Here is a 16,709-nt window from a genome sequence, read left to right on the forward strand (position 1 = left end):
CATCAGTGTCTTCCAAGATATTTTGCAGCCCTGTTTAGTCCTGAAAATTACAGAGAGACCAATTTAAATCTGGAGATTTAAATCCAGCTTGTGCTGGGAAGTCCTCTAAAACATGTGAAGAAAATTTGGAATAAGCATGCTAAAGTGGAAAGAGCAAATTATTCCAGCACTGGTGAGATACAGGTGCTGGAGAATATATTACAGAATTTGCTTCTTTCTTTCTGCCATTGCAAAGCCCAATGGAGCGAAGGGGAGTGAAGAGGGACAGGAATCCAGTGTAACATCATGAGCTGAGAAGGGAGACAATTCATCTTGCATTTAAATGCCCTCTCGCTCAGGTTTTATCATGAGGTTGTTCTTCTTATTGGCTCATTATCTAACAGGATTTCTTTCCCTGATCTTAGACGCAAAAACCCTCTCAAGATAGGTGTCCTCTTCCTTTCCAGAGCAAAGAAAATGATGCCTGGTTTTATTGAAACCAACCCAGAGTAGTGTTTATTATTGAAAATATACAGTATTTTTGAACATCACATAAAAAGCCTAGTAGATACATCCGCTCTAGTTCAAAATGCTTAATAGATAGTCTTTGTGCAGCACGTAGCACTATCTTCATAATACAAACACCCTCTTCCCATTATTATTTTTACAGTGCTTCCCTTTTATGTGTTTTAAACCCCGAAAACATGTTCTGTTATCCTTTTCCCACCCCAATCCTCGTAGTTGAAAAAAACCAAAGACTTTCCAAAGGCTACTTACATTGTGTCGAAAGCGCAGGGCTAAGAGGAATACGGACATTTTATAGAGCTATCTAGAGATATTGCTGTCCTTTTCAAAATTTTGTGTATGAACAGGGCATGGTTCTTGCAAAGCAAAATGCCCTGTGTTAAACAGTCCAGCGATGCCCTGGCCAACTCCCAGTCTATCAAAGGGAGAAATGGGGAAGGTAGATAAATTTGGATTTTTCACACCACCTTTCAGATGCTCTTTTTCGTGCTGCCACATGTTCTCAAATGACAGTTCTGCAGAGAAGAAATTTTTACAAAGAAACAAGAAAGAGATGGGCTATCTATACACCAAACTATTGAAATCATTGGGAATCAATGTACAGGGGGAGATGGGCAGTATGTTAAAAATAGTCTTTGTTCACCACAATACAGAAGGTAAAAACAAAAAGAAGAAAGGAGAAAAAAAATTGATTGTTCCTGCCAGTGTGCTGTTTTAGACTTTGTATTGTGAACTTCCACAAGGTGCAGTCAGTGTTGAATCTCTTTCTTCTTTGAATCTATTTCGCCACCACCTACTCCAAGAGGCTTTCGCCTGGTTGCCTTAAAGCAGCATCACGAATATGGGAGATGAGAGTCCACAAAAATCTGATGGGCACCTCATTGCTAAAGAGAGCAGTGCAGAATAAAGGAAGAAAGTTTGAAGAAAGGGGCTTGGGGAGAGTGAAGAAAGAAGAACCCTGAAGGCCACCAGGTGGTGCGTGTATGTGTGGGGCACATCACACGGCTGCGGTCTGTTTGATGCTGTGGAAGCTGATTCGTGTCGGAGAGGTGGGGATAGACATGGCACGTGCCACACGCACTCGGAGGGAGTGATGGTCTTGCCAGCGGTGCCATCTTTTCCTGGCAGCAGAACGGACCTGGTGAAAAAAAAAAGGAAAGAACATGAACACTTGGAATATTCAGGTGTCCTCTGTAAAGGGACACTAGACAGCTCTGAGACAAATGATGATATGTGTCAAGCCAGTGAAGCACGCAAGGGTTGATTCAGCTGCCTAAACATAGGCATCTACTTCACTTGATATTCTCCTGGGTAGTGCACTCTGGGAAAAGCATGGGTTTCACATATCTCATGTCTCACATCTGTTTTCTTAAATACCCCAGAGCATTTCAAATGGCAATAAATGCCTAAGCTTATGCAATTGAATCAAGCTCTCAAGATGCATGCACCTGGTGGAGGTCTTAGAGAGACCTATCACAGGGCCTGTAGTTACCTCTGCTTCCCTTGTATATGAAGGGGAATCACAGATCATCTAACTAAACATTGGTGTCTACAACACAGATACACCTGACCTAATCCCTGTGAGCATCTTGTATAGGCAGTGGAGAGCTACTCTACAGTCAACAGAAGGCCATCCTTAAGCAGATGCTTACAAACAGGCCAGATGGATCTTGAACTTTAAGTGTATATTTTGTTGCATGAACCAAAGAGAGAGCCCAGGAGTTCTAGCTCAAATTAACGTACATAAGCAATAGAAAGACAGGTGATAGGAAACCTCGCCTCAAACACAATGGGAGGGAAAGCTTGAGATACTCCTAACATAGACTGTAATCAATTCCTGCCAAATCATTGGCATAGAAGACTCAAAGTCAGAAGCTGAAATGAAACATTTAGACCAATTTCTGGATAATCTTGTTGATCTCTGCTTACTGTAGAGACGAGAGCAATTCAGATCCCTAGCCTAGGCAGCTAGGTAAGCCTATAAAATCAGGTGAGATGAATCTGGGCACAGCTTCTTGGACAGTCAATGGGTAAGTGTACTCATGACACTTGGAAAGGATGTTGACATTCTGCTGCCAACCTGAAATCCAGTCAACATTGAAAAAAGTGCATTTTTACATACAACCCCTATATCAAGCCAGGGCATCCTTTGCCAAAAACCACATTTGCTTAGAAGGTGGGGTTATAAATAATATAACATAGACATTACACCTCAGCTACTGACCCATAGTTCTCTTCCTGACCAAGAGAGAACCAATCAGTATGGTCAAAGGGTATGATTCATGTCCTCCTAAAGCAGATGTCCAAAGTAGTCCAGATACTGTGGTCAGATGAAAAATACTTATATCCTTTCATCAGTTATAAAGTGAGTCTAGACAATTAGCTCTTCTTTAGATGTCTGGATTATAAATTTAGCTAACTTTAGACAATATTGATATCTTATCCTGAATGTTTTTCAATCTTTAATGCATTTATCTTCACTGCATCCCTCAAAAGTAAAGGAGTGCTCTTATCCCCATTTTACCACTGGCAGTCTAAAGCTTGGGTATTAATAGCAGTGATGTTGTTGTAGAGTAGACCTCAACACGGATCAGCTACCATGGCAACTGTACAAGGCCTGGGATGAGCTTGCACAGCCTGTGTGAAACCCATGCTGACACAGCTTCTCAGCTATCAGCACCTGAGGTAGATCAAAGCCATCCTGGGTGTATCTATAATCACCACTGGGATTGCAGGGAAGATGGTGTTGAAACAAATTGTCCAAAGGTGCACAGCCACTGCTTTTCTCCATTTCTTTTAAAACTTGGGGCCTGTCTTCAGGTGCAGTGTGAAGTATACTCAAAACATGAGGAACACACACTCCCCAACCCCACTTCAGTCCAGCTCCAACACACTAACAGGTGCTCAAATGAGCTGACAAGCTGTAGCAGCAGGGGTATTTCCCACCCAAACCACACACTGTCAGTATCAGGTGTCCTAGATGAACAGGAATGATGGCCTGATAGTTAAAACATACAACAGTTCATAAGGAGGATATGGGAAAGTGGGATCTGCACTCCTTCTCTTAGATGGTTTCAATAGTGGGCCCACCCCATTTCTTGGTGGGCCTTCAGGGACTTTGACAGACCCATAGTCTGTAGCACTATTACTTAGAAACTCTGCACTGTTGTGGTCTGCTGCCTAACAATCCCTTCTCATCACCAGCTTTGTCCATGAAATACGCACCATTTCAGGTTTGTGAATATCAGCTTGAAAAACAGTTTTGCAATTGCCCTCTTTGGTGCCTTGTCAGGGGAGTCCTGAAGCTCGAAATCTGGCTTTTCTATCAGAGCCCTTCCAGAAGGTGCAGATTGGGCAAAACAGACCTGAGGATCTCTTTCTTTGGTTGTTTTCTTGACTGTGTGTGATCTCTGCTGTTTGATCTGACACTTAAAACAAGTAGATGCAGATGTTTATAGTAAGGTGAGAAGAGTGCCCCACTGGGTTTCTTTCTTTTGATTTTGAATCAATGGTATGTCTCAATATAAAATAATAGGTTTTACACTTAATAGGTGGAACAGACCCTAGAAAAATAAAGGCTATGAAGGGACAGGACTGCTTGCGTGGAAAAGGGGAAGAGTGAACATCCAATGAAAGAAGAATTAAAGTTAAAAGCACTGCCAGGAGGAGCATGATCATCATGAATGAATTTGCAGCGAGAATGAGAATAATGTGGTTAAACAACAGTGCAGGGGATTTCTGGAAGAGCCTCTCGTTATGAAGTAGTAGGTACAAAATGCTTTCCCTGGTTTCAAGATGGGGTTTGGTCAGTTTACAAAATGAATTAAATAAGATAGTTATACGAGATAGCCAGAGGCGGGATGGGCTGACTCAGCTCTATGCTACTACAGTAGAAGCTAGCCTGGTCTGCTGACTTTCACTGTCTCATCAAACTGGCCTCATTGGTTCACTGAACTCTTCTGTGAAAACATGAGAAACGGTGGAAAGAAGATGTATTATGGTGTTGCACTCTCCTGGATGCCCACTCTTTGCAACGCTATCATGGTTCTACGTGGAGTGGCTGAGGGATACTTAATTATGATTCTGGATTTAAGGGTGCATATAATATACACCCAAAGGCAAATATTTGTGCCAGAGTACACAGAAGGGGGAATGCATCTCATCTGAAAACTTGATACCTAGTCTTGGCCAATTATTTACGCTTTCAATATAGACAATGCAGAAAGTGAGACAATTCCGTAAGGAGGTGACTTAGATATGTGGAATGAATAAGTCCTTGCTCCATCTTGCTCCTCTGAGTACAAAACCAGCTTAGCTAAATGTTGGGCACCTAAGGCAAATGGTATAAGTAACATGTAAAGTGTCAGAAGGGTAACCATTGTCATGGGAAATTGTCCCATGAAGAACATGGGATTTGACCTGCAGCAGGATGTTGCCTCTTGAATGCTCATTTCTCCCCAGATGTCACCAAATGCTGAGATATTATTAGAAAAAGTTTTTCCCCTTTTTGCTGGAGCGAAATTCACCCTTGTACAGGGAGCCCGTGAGCCACTTAAGTCCTTCAGAGGTGAATTTCTTCATCTCTGGTGCAAAAGCAGAGAATAAATCTCTGTGTACAGCACAGTCATGCTAAGGACGTTAATAGCAGACTGGCAGTCCTGTGAATTCAAGTATCCCAGGTACTCCTACAGCAGAATTTCATTGGGTCATGAAAAGGGGGAGTCACCTGGTGGGCTTTTTGTGTTTCTGAGCAACTTGTGTGAACAGATACTTACTCAGCCAGTGAAGCCAGATTAGATTTATCATTTGTGCTTCAAACCAATCAAGTCAAAAAGAGTCACCTGGAGATAAAGACGTGAGTCTAAACAAGCAGTTGTCTGAATGGCTTTTATGATATCGTTTGCTTACAAGCTTTGAGAAAGGATAAAAAGTAGTAACAAAAATGCTGTCTTCTTGTATGGTTGGAGCCATTCTTAATGGACTGGGCACATGGAAATAGACTCTGCACTTACAGGGGTGAGTGCACAGCATTTCTTAATGACAGAATAATTCACTGCAATTAGGATGTGATCAGGGCGCAAGCAGAAAAAGGTTAAGTTCAAATTTATCTCTTACAATTGAACTCAGGAACAAAATTCTAGCTCAACTTCAGGTCAGAAAAGAAAAAAGAAAACTGGCTGTGACTGCTATAATAACATGTTAAAAAAGACACCAAAAAAGCTATTACACAGCGGAAAAGTAATAGAAAAAGATAAAGCAAAATAGCAACTTCAAACCTTGTTGTTAATCTCCACGAGAGCAACTGCCTCGATCCATTAAGCATTTGTAGAGTCAGTGAGTGTCCTAGAGTCAGCGTTAGCACATCTATGACCTGACATTAACAGCACTTGCCTGTAATAGCCCAAAGATGCCTACAGGCTATCATCAGTGGTTAAAGCTTAACAAAGAGTCGTGGGAATAGAAATTATCAGCTTCACTTCTATGTAACTTTAGTTGCTTGAGATGACAACATTAATCCGTGCTGCTGAGCAGAGAGCTCACTTCTTTGTGTTGACCCTTGGTCTGTCTTTTTCTTGCAGTTACTCTCTCAGAATTACCCTTTTCAGCTCTTTGCACTTTGCGTACTGTGAATAATCACGGTTTCTGAACATGTGGTCAAATCAGATTTACCGACATATTTGTGCCTACAGTGTGTGGGCACTGCTCTCAGCAGGATTGCTTTAGGACAGTCAAGAGAAAGAATTCAGGTGATGGGATGGAGTCAGTCAGTGGCTGATAGTTTTTCTTTCCTGATTGGATCACCTAACCGAGGAGTTCTCAAACTTTCAGATCACATCCGAAAATCACTAAAACCCACATCTGTTCATAAAGATTGTTAAAAACCCCTCCTCCTCAGAAGAAGAAGAACAACAAAAAGAACGAAAGAGATGGAGAGAAGGATGAAAACATGCATGCAAGGTTTGCTTTTGATAAAATAGAGATCAACTTTGTATTGCTATTACTTATGCTAGACAGTGGCTGCTGGCTAATTTCTTTCAGCCATCAATTAGAAATGAGATGAAGAAAGAGCCTTTAGCGACATTAAAAATCGTGTTTTGGAAGAAATGTCATGTCTTATTAGCAGAGAGGAAGAAAGCTTGATCCATTTACACACTGCTTAGAACAAAGGGGCCCATTTGCTTGGGGCTTCTTGACGTAATACTAAAATATAATAGTAGTGATGTAGGTAAAAAGGAAAGGTCTGATAAGAAGAGTAGGATTAAATGAGCTGTAATGGTAATGGAAGCTGGAATGCTGCCATCCTCTGTCCCCAGAGAACACCTCTCACATGAAAGTGTCAACAAGTGAGGGGCAGAGGGACAACAGGTACTCTCCGACTATAGAATAATCATGGTGTTCCATAGTCTGTGATTACATAACCCTAATTAAGTTCTTGCTTTGCTCATATGCAACTTTTTGCTCCCAGAAAACCTGACCCAAAGACAAATGAAATAAATGAAAACGGTTTATATAGATCTCAATGGCCTTTCAAACAGACTGATTTTTGCTCTATGAAAATAGGTTTCAGTGATGAATTCATCTAGTTCCATCTACACTTAAGCACCTTTGTGCCATGTTTCAGATCCTTGTGCTGCAGTTGGAGGCAACTGGAGAATAACTTTGGACTTTAAACATCTTTGGTTATGAATGGCGGTGCAAATTGTGGAAAAGTTGATGATGATTTATTCAATTTTATTGTAAGCTACAGATGAGCAAGAGGGACTTTGAAGCAATGTCCAGATCAGAAAAAGGGAACTGGCTATGCAGACTTAAATTTCAAGACACTGGTCTCACTGTGTCTGACTCTGTAATCCACTTCCATGAAGTTTTTGAAGCGCTGGCCTCTCTCTGTATCCAGCAGAGACATAGGAAAGGCCATAAGGTATTGGCAACAATTCATCAAGAAGAGACAACTAAAATAGGTCAGATGAATTCTACATTCATTTGTGTGAATCATTGACTATGAAGGGAGTTGAGGGTGATCAGCTCAACTGCACATGTGTGTGTATTAGATGTCTAATGGTAAGGGAATAAATCCTATCCATTACATAATAGAACTTAAACTAAAGGTGGTACCTTACTTACATGATACCTTGAAAGTTTTCCAAAGGGTTAGGGTGTACCTCAGGGGAGGAGGATCGGTAAATGCTGGATTTAATAGTAAATGCTATGAAGAAGCCTATGGGCCAAGCCTCTCCAGATCCTTGGAAGGATTAAGTGCAGTCCTGAATGGAAGCAAAGAACGGCCTAAACACAGAGCACACTGGACAGACAGACCTGGGGATCTGCAGGTGAGGAATGATCATCTGCTAATGTTCTCAGAGACAGGAGTGAGCCTTTATCTATTTTCTGTAAATAAAGTGTATCACTGAGCAACTACACCTATGTCCTCCAGGCACCTCTCACCCTATTGGTATGGCTTTACAAGGCTCCCAGTAGAGCTAAACTCTCAGGCCAAAGATGGCCATGTTATCATTAGACAAAAAATTGAACCAATCATCTCTATAAAGATGCCATTACCAGTGTTCAATCCTCCTAAGGCAGGGAAGGGATGTAGTCAAAACAATCTGCAAGGCTCAAAGGGAACATGGCAATAAATCCTGTAATCTTACAAAAATGAAGCTCAGGTGGACCTTTTTTTTTTCCCAAATAGCGTACATCACACCACTATTTCACGTAACATTGTTAAGTTTCTTTTTCTCCCTAAAAAAATTACCCTGCTTAACTAGTCTGCAATTCATTTTTTTTGCCAGAGCCTTTGGCATCAATTCCATACAACCCAGTACCAGGTGGATAGTTTTGCAGCCCCTGCCAGACTGGGATGTTGAAGTTTTATTTCTAAGATGACAATAATGTAATTTTGTTATCATATATAATTGTTTGAGAAGCTAGAACAGTTCTAATTGTAAAGATTTGCCACACATTTTGGGGTGGAAACAAATGCTGCTCCCTTCTTCTGGGCCACAAATGACCAGAACTAGCCACTAGAGAGGGAGGCCGTGAATGCAATCAGCCCACCCCAAGCTTCTGTGGTGGTGTTGTGGAGTGCTCTGGAGGCACACTCACAACAGCAGTGGTGCAGTGAAAAGGAAGATGAGGTGGGGAAGGACCCTCAGACCGGTTGCTGCCTTTCACCTTGTCTGGACTTCTCCTCATTTTTCTCTTTCTGGCAGGACCCCAGTCTGAAGAGACCTACTGGAGTCACAGCAATGAAGGTGACTTTCTACCAGAATACACCTGGGTGTGGGAGATGGGTACTGAGAGGAGACTGCAGTCCTGTAATGAACTGCTGCCTGGTGGTCCCAAAGGGAAGGTTTGATCCCTTCAGTTGACTCTATATTGACCAAGCACCCCCAGGAGCATTTAGAAGTAGTACTCATACACTGTTGGAAACCTTTGCTCGGAAAGCAATCATTGTGGGAGGTGGAATTAAACTTTAGCCCTCTAGTCCACCCCCATATTCATATTTATTCAGTGATTTGAAGGAACGCTTAATGCATGTCCTTTGGGTTCAGAATGATTAATGTGAAGTCTGCTTAGATTGATGGGCAGGTGGATGACTAACCATTTAGGTGGTGATTCATAGCTGGCAATTATAGTGAATAGCCTCCCAAGATGATCAGATCAAAGTAAGCCACTTTGAGCTTAATAGATTTTGAGAGACAGATGGTCCCTGTGTAAAGGGTCAACACACAAAAAAATTGAACATATTTATCCTTGCCTTGCACCTTGTTGTGAGAATAATTTACAGTGCCATCTAACGAAGAAGTACCCTGTTCTATTCCTCTCTGGTTATGGTTTCTCTCTAAGTCAGCTAATTGCTTTCCATTTAAATGTTAATTCATAGCTGATTATCGATATTGACCAGATAATACTAGAATCTGATGCCTGCTTGAGCTGAGAATTCATGCTTTGCAGGACGATTTCTGACACAGGCCTTGCTAGTTATGTATCCCTTCAGAGCATGGTTAGAAATCAAGGACAGCCACCTTATTATGGACATAGGATTCATGAATTATAGAACAATTAAGGTTGGAAGGGGCCTCAGAAGGCCTCTGGTCCAATGCCATGATCAAAGGAAGTCCAGCATAGAAATTATATCCAGTTTTGAAATTACATCAGGGTCTTACCCAGTCATTTTGAATACATCCAAGGGCAGAGATTTCAAAACACCTCTGGGCCTCTCTTCTACTGCTTAAACACCCCCACTATGATTTTTTTTCCACCATGTTTAATTAGGATTTCCTTTGTTTCCTTCATTCAGTTTGATAGTGGAGACTGCCCTTCTCTGCCTAGCCCTTCATCAAACACTATCACTTTATAAATTTGGGTCAGTCTCACACACCATCACCTTCATTCACAAGCAACCTGTTGTGGTACAGCTGTGTTATTATCTCCCATTATGGCTGGTAGGGTTTCCAAGGATCACAGAACTCTCTGAGGGATCAGCACTGGTGGTTATTGGAAATGACATGAAGCACCTAATAACATGGATAAGTGTTCTCTGGAGGCAAGGATCCTTCCCCCATTACCCTCTTGTTTACATCATGCCTTTGTTGAGGTAGCAAGAGTGGAGCCAGGCCTATCAGTGAAGTTCTCATTCCTCTGGAGGTTTACCAGTGGCTGGCTGGAAATATTTAATTTCCTTCTCTGGGAGATGCTGCAGCATCTGAGAACTGACCTCCTCCCCTCCAGACTCCAACAAACAGCAGCCATAAGACCAAAGCTAACACAACCGTACAGAAAGATATATTTGGAATATGAAACACTATAAATACACTCTTTCCCTCTGTGAAATACTTTCTTTTCTCTCAGGGGAAAAACATTACTATCAAGGAGGTCTGGCTGAGAAGGTAGATACCACACTAGAAAGGGAACTAGAGGGAAGTTCCATTTTCCTTTAAAGATACTTTATCTGGAATCAGTCAAAGAGAGAACAGAAATGCTGGGAATGCTGTACCCATCTGCCTGTGACCAGAAGGTGTCTAGTAAAGAACTAAAAGAAGACCTTTGAGACAAAAGTATGAAGAACGCCTAAGTGAGCTGTGAGCCCAGAGATCAACAAAGAGTGATTATAGTGCTAGTGAGTGTCACTACTGCCTTCTGTTGTCTTCCCTTGATGCTCTCCTATGAAAAACCAAAGGTGACAACTGTCTTCATTGGTCTAATAACAGTGAGCCTCTTTTGGTACTGAAACTATAATGAATATTTTTTCCTGGCTTTCATATCGTGCAAACAATTATAAGGCTACTCTACATATGTCTAAAGACTATAACCTTCACTGAGCCTTTTTTCAGTTTCAGGTCTGGCTGTGACCTGGATAGGATAGTGATGTTTTTATCTGACATTCAGTTCTCACGATCATTGTCAGAAAAATCAGAGGTACCATGTACCTCTTTGATACCCTTTTGAAAGACAGGCTTTAATTAAACACAGGCTATCAAGCTCAGTTACTGGATTGAACTCATCAGCTTGTACTACAGAGGCTGAAGGGATGATTTAGTGGTTTCTATGGATCTATACTCTCATCCAAACTTACATAAGGATGAGATATATCATGAAAGCATATCCCTGATTAAACATTATTACCTTGTTATAAACAAGCTGATTTAGGTAGAATAAATTTCATCAACTAAAAACTAAAGATTTTTTAGTGAAGTGCAATAAAAATTGTCCAACAGGAGTTTTGTGGAAATGCATTTTCTTCAGCACAGTTTCAAGCCATTGTATCTATCCTTCCAAAAAACTCCATCTTAATCTTTTTTTTTTAAATCCAGTGTTATGTGAAATTAAATTCAGTCTCGTTATCTGTGAGTTGATATAAAAAATTCTGAGGAGCATCTTGATTTTTGCAGTCATTGAAAAAGAAGTTCACAACCTACATTCATTCTCTTTAAGTGGCATTTAACATAAATGCATACATATTTTTCATTATGCCATTTTTCATAACATCTTAAATTCTCAGAAACCTCTCATCTTCAATTTTCTTGGAAGTCCAGAGATGCTCTTTACCACTCAGATTAAATGAAATTTGCATATTTTTGCCCTCTAGTGCTAATAGATTTTCTCTGTGTCCAAAAAATACAACTTTTTTTTTCCATAAAGTCTCTAGACAAATTAATATGAATCAAGTGCCAATGCCTCTCATGCCCATCCATGGCACACAGAGTTTGTTCAAAACAGCTTCAGAACTTTTCAGAAGCAATAAAACATTAAAAAATGTCAACCTTGTATCTAAACTGCTTCTTCTCCTTAGGTTCACTGCAATAACTTGTGTATAATTTATTGACTTGGAAAGACATTCATATTCAAAATCTGAAGGATCATATCTTCAGTAGAGGGGCCTGAATGATACATACTCTCTCAAGACCTGGCCCATTGCCTTAATTCTCACTGCAGCCAACAAAGCTAGTCCAAGATCTGTGTGAAACAGATTGTGTGTTGTGGAAATGAGGGAAAGGGAGATGTTTGTATTCCCAGGTCAAATGCCCACTCCAAAGCATAAGGAAATAAACTTGTCCCATTTGAAATTCTTTGCATGGACTGCAATTTAATAGCTTCACTTTTTCCCTTCAGTGATCCCACTGCTGAACTGTCAGAACAAATCACTGCAAAATCAGGTCCAAGACCTTTTATGGTGATATCTTCTATTACCAAGGTGCCATCTTCAGTTAGAGTGCTGGAGACGCTGCCTTCTCCACTAGAACATCAGACCTATTCAAGCAGCACAGCTGTGTTACTCCTCTGATTTGGGGTAAAAGAGCTCATAGGAAGAGAAACACTCTCATAAGGACATGTTTGTTTAAATCAAGGGAGACTCCAAGATGTTACAGAGAAAAAACTCTTTTCTCTTTCATTTGCCAAACTTCACAGATAGAACACGGACAAAAAGACAGAAACTTTGATAACTTTCATCTGAGATCCATATTGTTTGAGCTCTACTATAGACAGTTATTGGAAGTTTGTAAGTACCTAGTAGCATCTGTATCAAATATGAAATGGTAGAGATGCAGCTGAGATCATAGCATTATTAAAGCTTTAAATTAATGGATTTTCTAGCCTTTATGCTTGTGTCATCATTCAGAGCAGGCCTGGCACTGTGTGGGATGAATAACCTGTTAAAGACTATTAATTACATGCATTTAAAGAACCCAACTCTGTCATAACTGGAAAACCTGAAGTATTTAAAACCTTCTGAGATAGCAAGTCACCAGCCCATCTGTCACAGAGACAGGAATATCGGCCTCACTGAAGAGCTAATAATTCAACAAGGCTTCAGTGATATTTATAAAGATTTCAGGCTACTGAAAGGCTATCACTTACAGGCTATTTTCCTCTTTTAGAGCAAAATCTGCTGTGGATCTTACTAAGAGTGCTGGTACCTCATGTGGATAGGGTGGCATTACCTTCATCACCACTTCTAGTAAGGATGCCTCTCTGAGAGCAACTGATGTCAGGAGAATGCAAGTGATATTTCGGTACTTCTGTACTTCTGATGTGATGCTGTTCACATGCACTAAGAAATACAGGCTTTTTCATAGCAGATAATTGAGGAAAACAATGTAGTGCAAATTTAACTGAGCAGTAAATGAGTATGGCTTTCACTGCTTAGACATGGAAGTTCACAATAAGAAAACACACTATGCTAACAACCAGGACCTTCATATGTGCCTCAGTTGGCAATGTAGCCTGTACCGGCCTCTCACTTCACAAGGAGGCAAAACACAGCATTATTGCAAGCTTTTGCAATGTGATGTGGGCTTCAGGATGTGATCTGGGAAACATAAGGCCTTCTTAGAATGCTTTGTGAGTATGTGGAGATCTAGGGAGGATAGGCAGTATCACAAGGGAGAGCTTTTATAATAGTATACTATAAGATGCAATTTTTTTTCTGTACAATATGATTACAAACCTAGAAAGCTCTGAAAATTCGCTGAATTTGCTACTTGTTTCTAAGCTGTGCAGAGCTGGAGCTAGAGCTGAGCAGGAAATTCCATCCTTTAAAACCTTGATGATACTTCAAAAAAATTCCCACAGTACCTTTAGACAAGTCCAAAGCCCTTTCACAGTTTTGAAGTAGACAATACTGCAATATCTGGGGAGTTTAGATTTATATCTCAAAGAAGTAGTTAGGGAGTTGCCATGGTTTAGCCAGTCAAGCAGAAGTTGCACATTAGACATAAACATATGGCTACAGGGAATATTTTCCTCACAAATTCAGCTGTTTGTAGGTGTCTACATGTCACATAGTGACCGGAGCGTCTAGGTATGCATTATAGTCAGTGGAGAGGTAGTCCATACTGTCAGTGAAGTCTAGAGTTGTTCAAGTAAGCAAATGGAGGTGTCTATTGTAGGCTAAGTTGATGAGAAAAAGATTATATTGACTGGCTTGAGTTAGTGACAGCATAGAGAGCTTGTGCCATTTGAGAAGCCCCATTGTATCCCACTTGGCTTCCCACTTCCCAGTCAGAAGGTGTGAATCTTCTATAGATCCTGTATCATATCTGGTAGACCCACATGGATGCCTCAGATACTCTATAGCCTCTCAAGCGGCACTAGATATCTATATTTAGGGAAATGAATCAAGATATCACTCAAGTTGGGTGTCTTAACCTTGAACTGACTCCTACAGAAATGCCCATTCAAACTGTAATGGTAGTGTGACATAGCTGGGAAAATCACTGTTGTGGAAATAATTCCAGCTCTGCTAGTAGATTGTTATCAAGGCATAGAAGATGTACATGAGGTGAATCATCCTGCCTTTCAACAAGCCTGATTATGTCTGAACTCATTTAAGTTACAGGCGATGAGAAGTTGGCTCATGGCCTTGGACAGAGAACTTCAGACTGCTGTAGTGAAGGAGGTATTTCTCCCACTACAAGACAGCTGAAAGAATTCCAGAACAGCCAAAAGCGCGAAAGCCTGGTGTGAACAGCCAACTGGTCTTAGCCCAAGTGCACAAAATGGAAGTGTGCACTAGGGTGATACAAAGTCCTGACTGACTACGAAATCATATGGCCCAGGTTCCGGGCCCTGATGTTCACTGTGGCAGCAATGAAAAAAAAAAAAGAAGAAAAAAAAAGACAGAAAAGGCTGTTGTCTACATGGAAGATTCTCCTTCTGCATTGACAGTGTCAGCCTGATGAATATGACAAGTGCTACTGAAGGGACATGCCAGACTTCTGATGTCTTTAAGATGGTGCAGCACAGCAGCTCACAAAAAAAAAAAAAAGTATAGTCACAAAGCAACTCAGATATATGGCGAGGTTTTGAGGTAACCATAGTCACAGAGTTGAGGTGTCTGTACTTTTTGGGGAAGATTTCACCTCCCTATTTATTAAGAGGCAAATGGAGTGGTCAGAATTTATTGAAGGGAAGTTGGAAAGAGAACACTCTGCTGCCAGTATATAAAAGTAGCATGTGCCTAACCTGAGAAAGCAGTGTTGCTTCTTGTTGACATCGCCTCAGAATTAATGAGGAAGAAGGGAAATGAAAAAAAGAAAAAAAAAAAAAAAGAAAAAGTCGTGTTTCATTGGCTGAGGTATAGAAAATGTTGCAGAGCAGCTGGGTGAGAAGACATGCCCATTCTTTCTCATAGTGCCACACAGGGAGCCCACAATGAAATTAAGAAGCAGCAGAAACAAAATACATGTTGATACAGCAGGAATAATTAAGACATTGAATTAATCTCTGCAGAGACCCAAATTTTAACTGGACAAAGATGACACACTTAAGTGCAGGTAAATGAGACACTGGCAGGGTAAGCATGGGAAAAGATATAAATCTCTCACACTTTGGGGTGTAAGTCAAACACTGAGGGATATTAGTGAAACATTTCCTGCTTGAGTAGCGGTAGCTAAAATTAATTCTGAGGAACACCACCGACCCTGTTCCCAACCCTCTTTTCTGAATGTGACAGGTATTGATCACTCAGAGACAGATATCCACACAGAAAAACTAACTCACTCAACTCAGCATGGCAATCCCACTATATAAATGGGTCACCTGCAGCATACCCTTAACAAGAGCCCAGCTCAGAAGTAATGCTCATGTATGCCCAGAAATCGTATTTGCAATTAATGTGAAACTTCAAAGAAGTCTTAAATGAAGAACAATAATTTTTATAATCTGAGAAGACTTCTTTTTCTCTACCCTGACTTCCCAGGTAATAATCTGAATTTGATAAAGCTTTATGAACAAAGGACACCTACAAAGAGGGCTGGGAAATTCAGATGCACATTAACAGAAACTTGTGCAGGAGCAACAGACTGATGGGACTATGACCCCATGTAAAAACATCTCATGTCCCTATAATCAGGCATTCAAGTAAGTTCCACCTCCCGAGAATCAATTACACTGACAGCAGGGGACACTACTTACCTCACCATTCAAGAAGCAGTAAAATACTGACACAAAGAAACCCTGGAAAGAATAGAAAGCAGTCAATTATTAGGTAAGTATTTTTACACACAGAATCGGGGACTGAGCTTTATCCCAGGATCATCCTGAGCAAAAACATAATTGTGTTGAGATCATCCACTTCCAGACAGATGAAATCTTTACCCTACAACTTCATGAGAAAATACTAAGTGTCTTGCAGCTCACAGGTGAGACATGAGAGCTAGAACCTAGACAGCTCTTCCACTGATAGAGGGGATTGCCACTTCAGCTGTGCTAAAGCATATCTACAGCTTCCAGCTGCCTCCCCAAAATGGCCCAGACCCCTCACAGGTGCTATGTCATGCCTGCCAGCTATATGCGGACGTCTCAGACACTTACGGGGGGTGACAAATGGCTTTAGATGGTCTTATGTGGGCAAGTGTATCATCAGGGTGCTTACATCTGTCTGAGCCGAATTGCTCTGTGGAATCTATTGACAGCAGTGACTAGACCCCTGTAATGACTGCAAAGATTGTAATGACTATAATGGAAGCTCAGATGACAACATGATGACACTTTCATCTCTAAACGTGCAAGCAGAATCCTACCCATTTTGCTTTCAGCAATGGACTGTAATTACTGTCACCATAAAGGAGAGACTCCTTGTGCTTTCTTTCTTACGTATGTCTTCATAACACTAACAATAAAATAAGCAGTGTAGCAGTTTTTGAGACATTGAGCATGAGCAGATAAAAAATACAATTAATTTTAGGGAATGAAAAATG

The 16,709-nt window shown here is 40.8% G+C and overlaps 1 protein-coding gene across 2 annotated transcripts in view; it reads right to left on the reverse strand.

Moving 5' to 3' along the window:
• Nucleotides 1-503: 503 nt before the first annotated feature.
• Nucleotides 504-16,709, reverse strand: part of CRHR2 (corticotropin releasing hormone receptor 2) — a gene marked incomplete at its 5' end in the record, with an annotated part of 167,879 nt that continues 151,673 nt past the window's right edge. For both annotated transcript variants that reach the window (XM_082306484.1, XM_082306485.1), the window contains 2 exons: nt 504-1,642; nt 15,925-15,966. In XM_082306484.1, coding sequence (XP_082162610.1) covers nt 1,502-1,642; nt 15,925-15,966 — 183 coding nt within the window. In that variant the 3' untranslated portion in view covers nt 504-1,501. The remainder of the gene's footprint in view (nt 1,643-15,924; nt 15,967-16,709) is intronic.

This window comes from Platalea leucorodia (genome assembly GCF_965183815.1).
Source record: "Platalea leucorodia genome assembly, chromosome: 1".
NCBI classification, from domain to species: Eukaryota; Metazoa; Chordata; class Aves; order Pelecaniformes; family Threskiornithidae; genus Platalea; species Platalea leucorodia.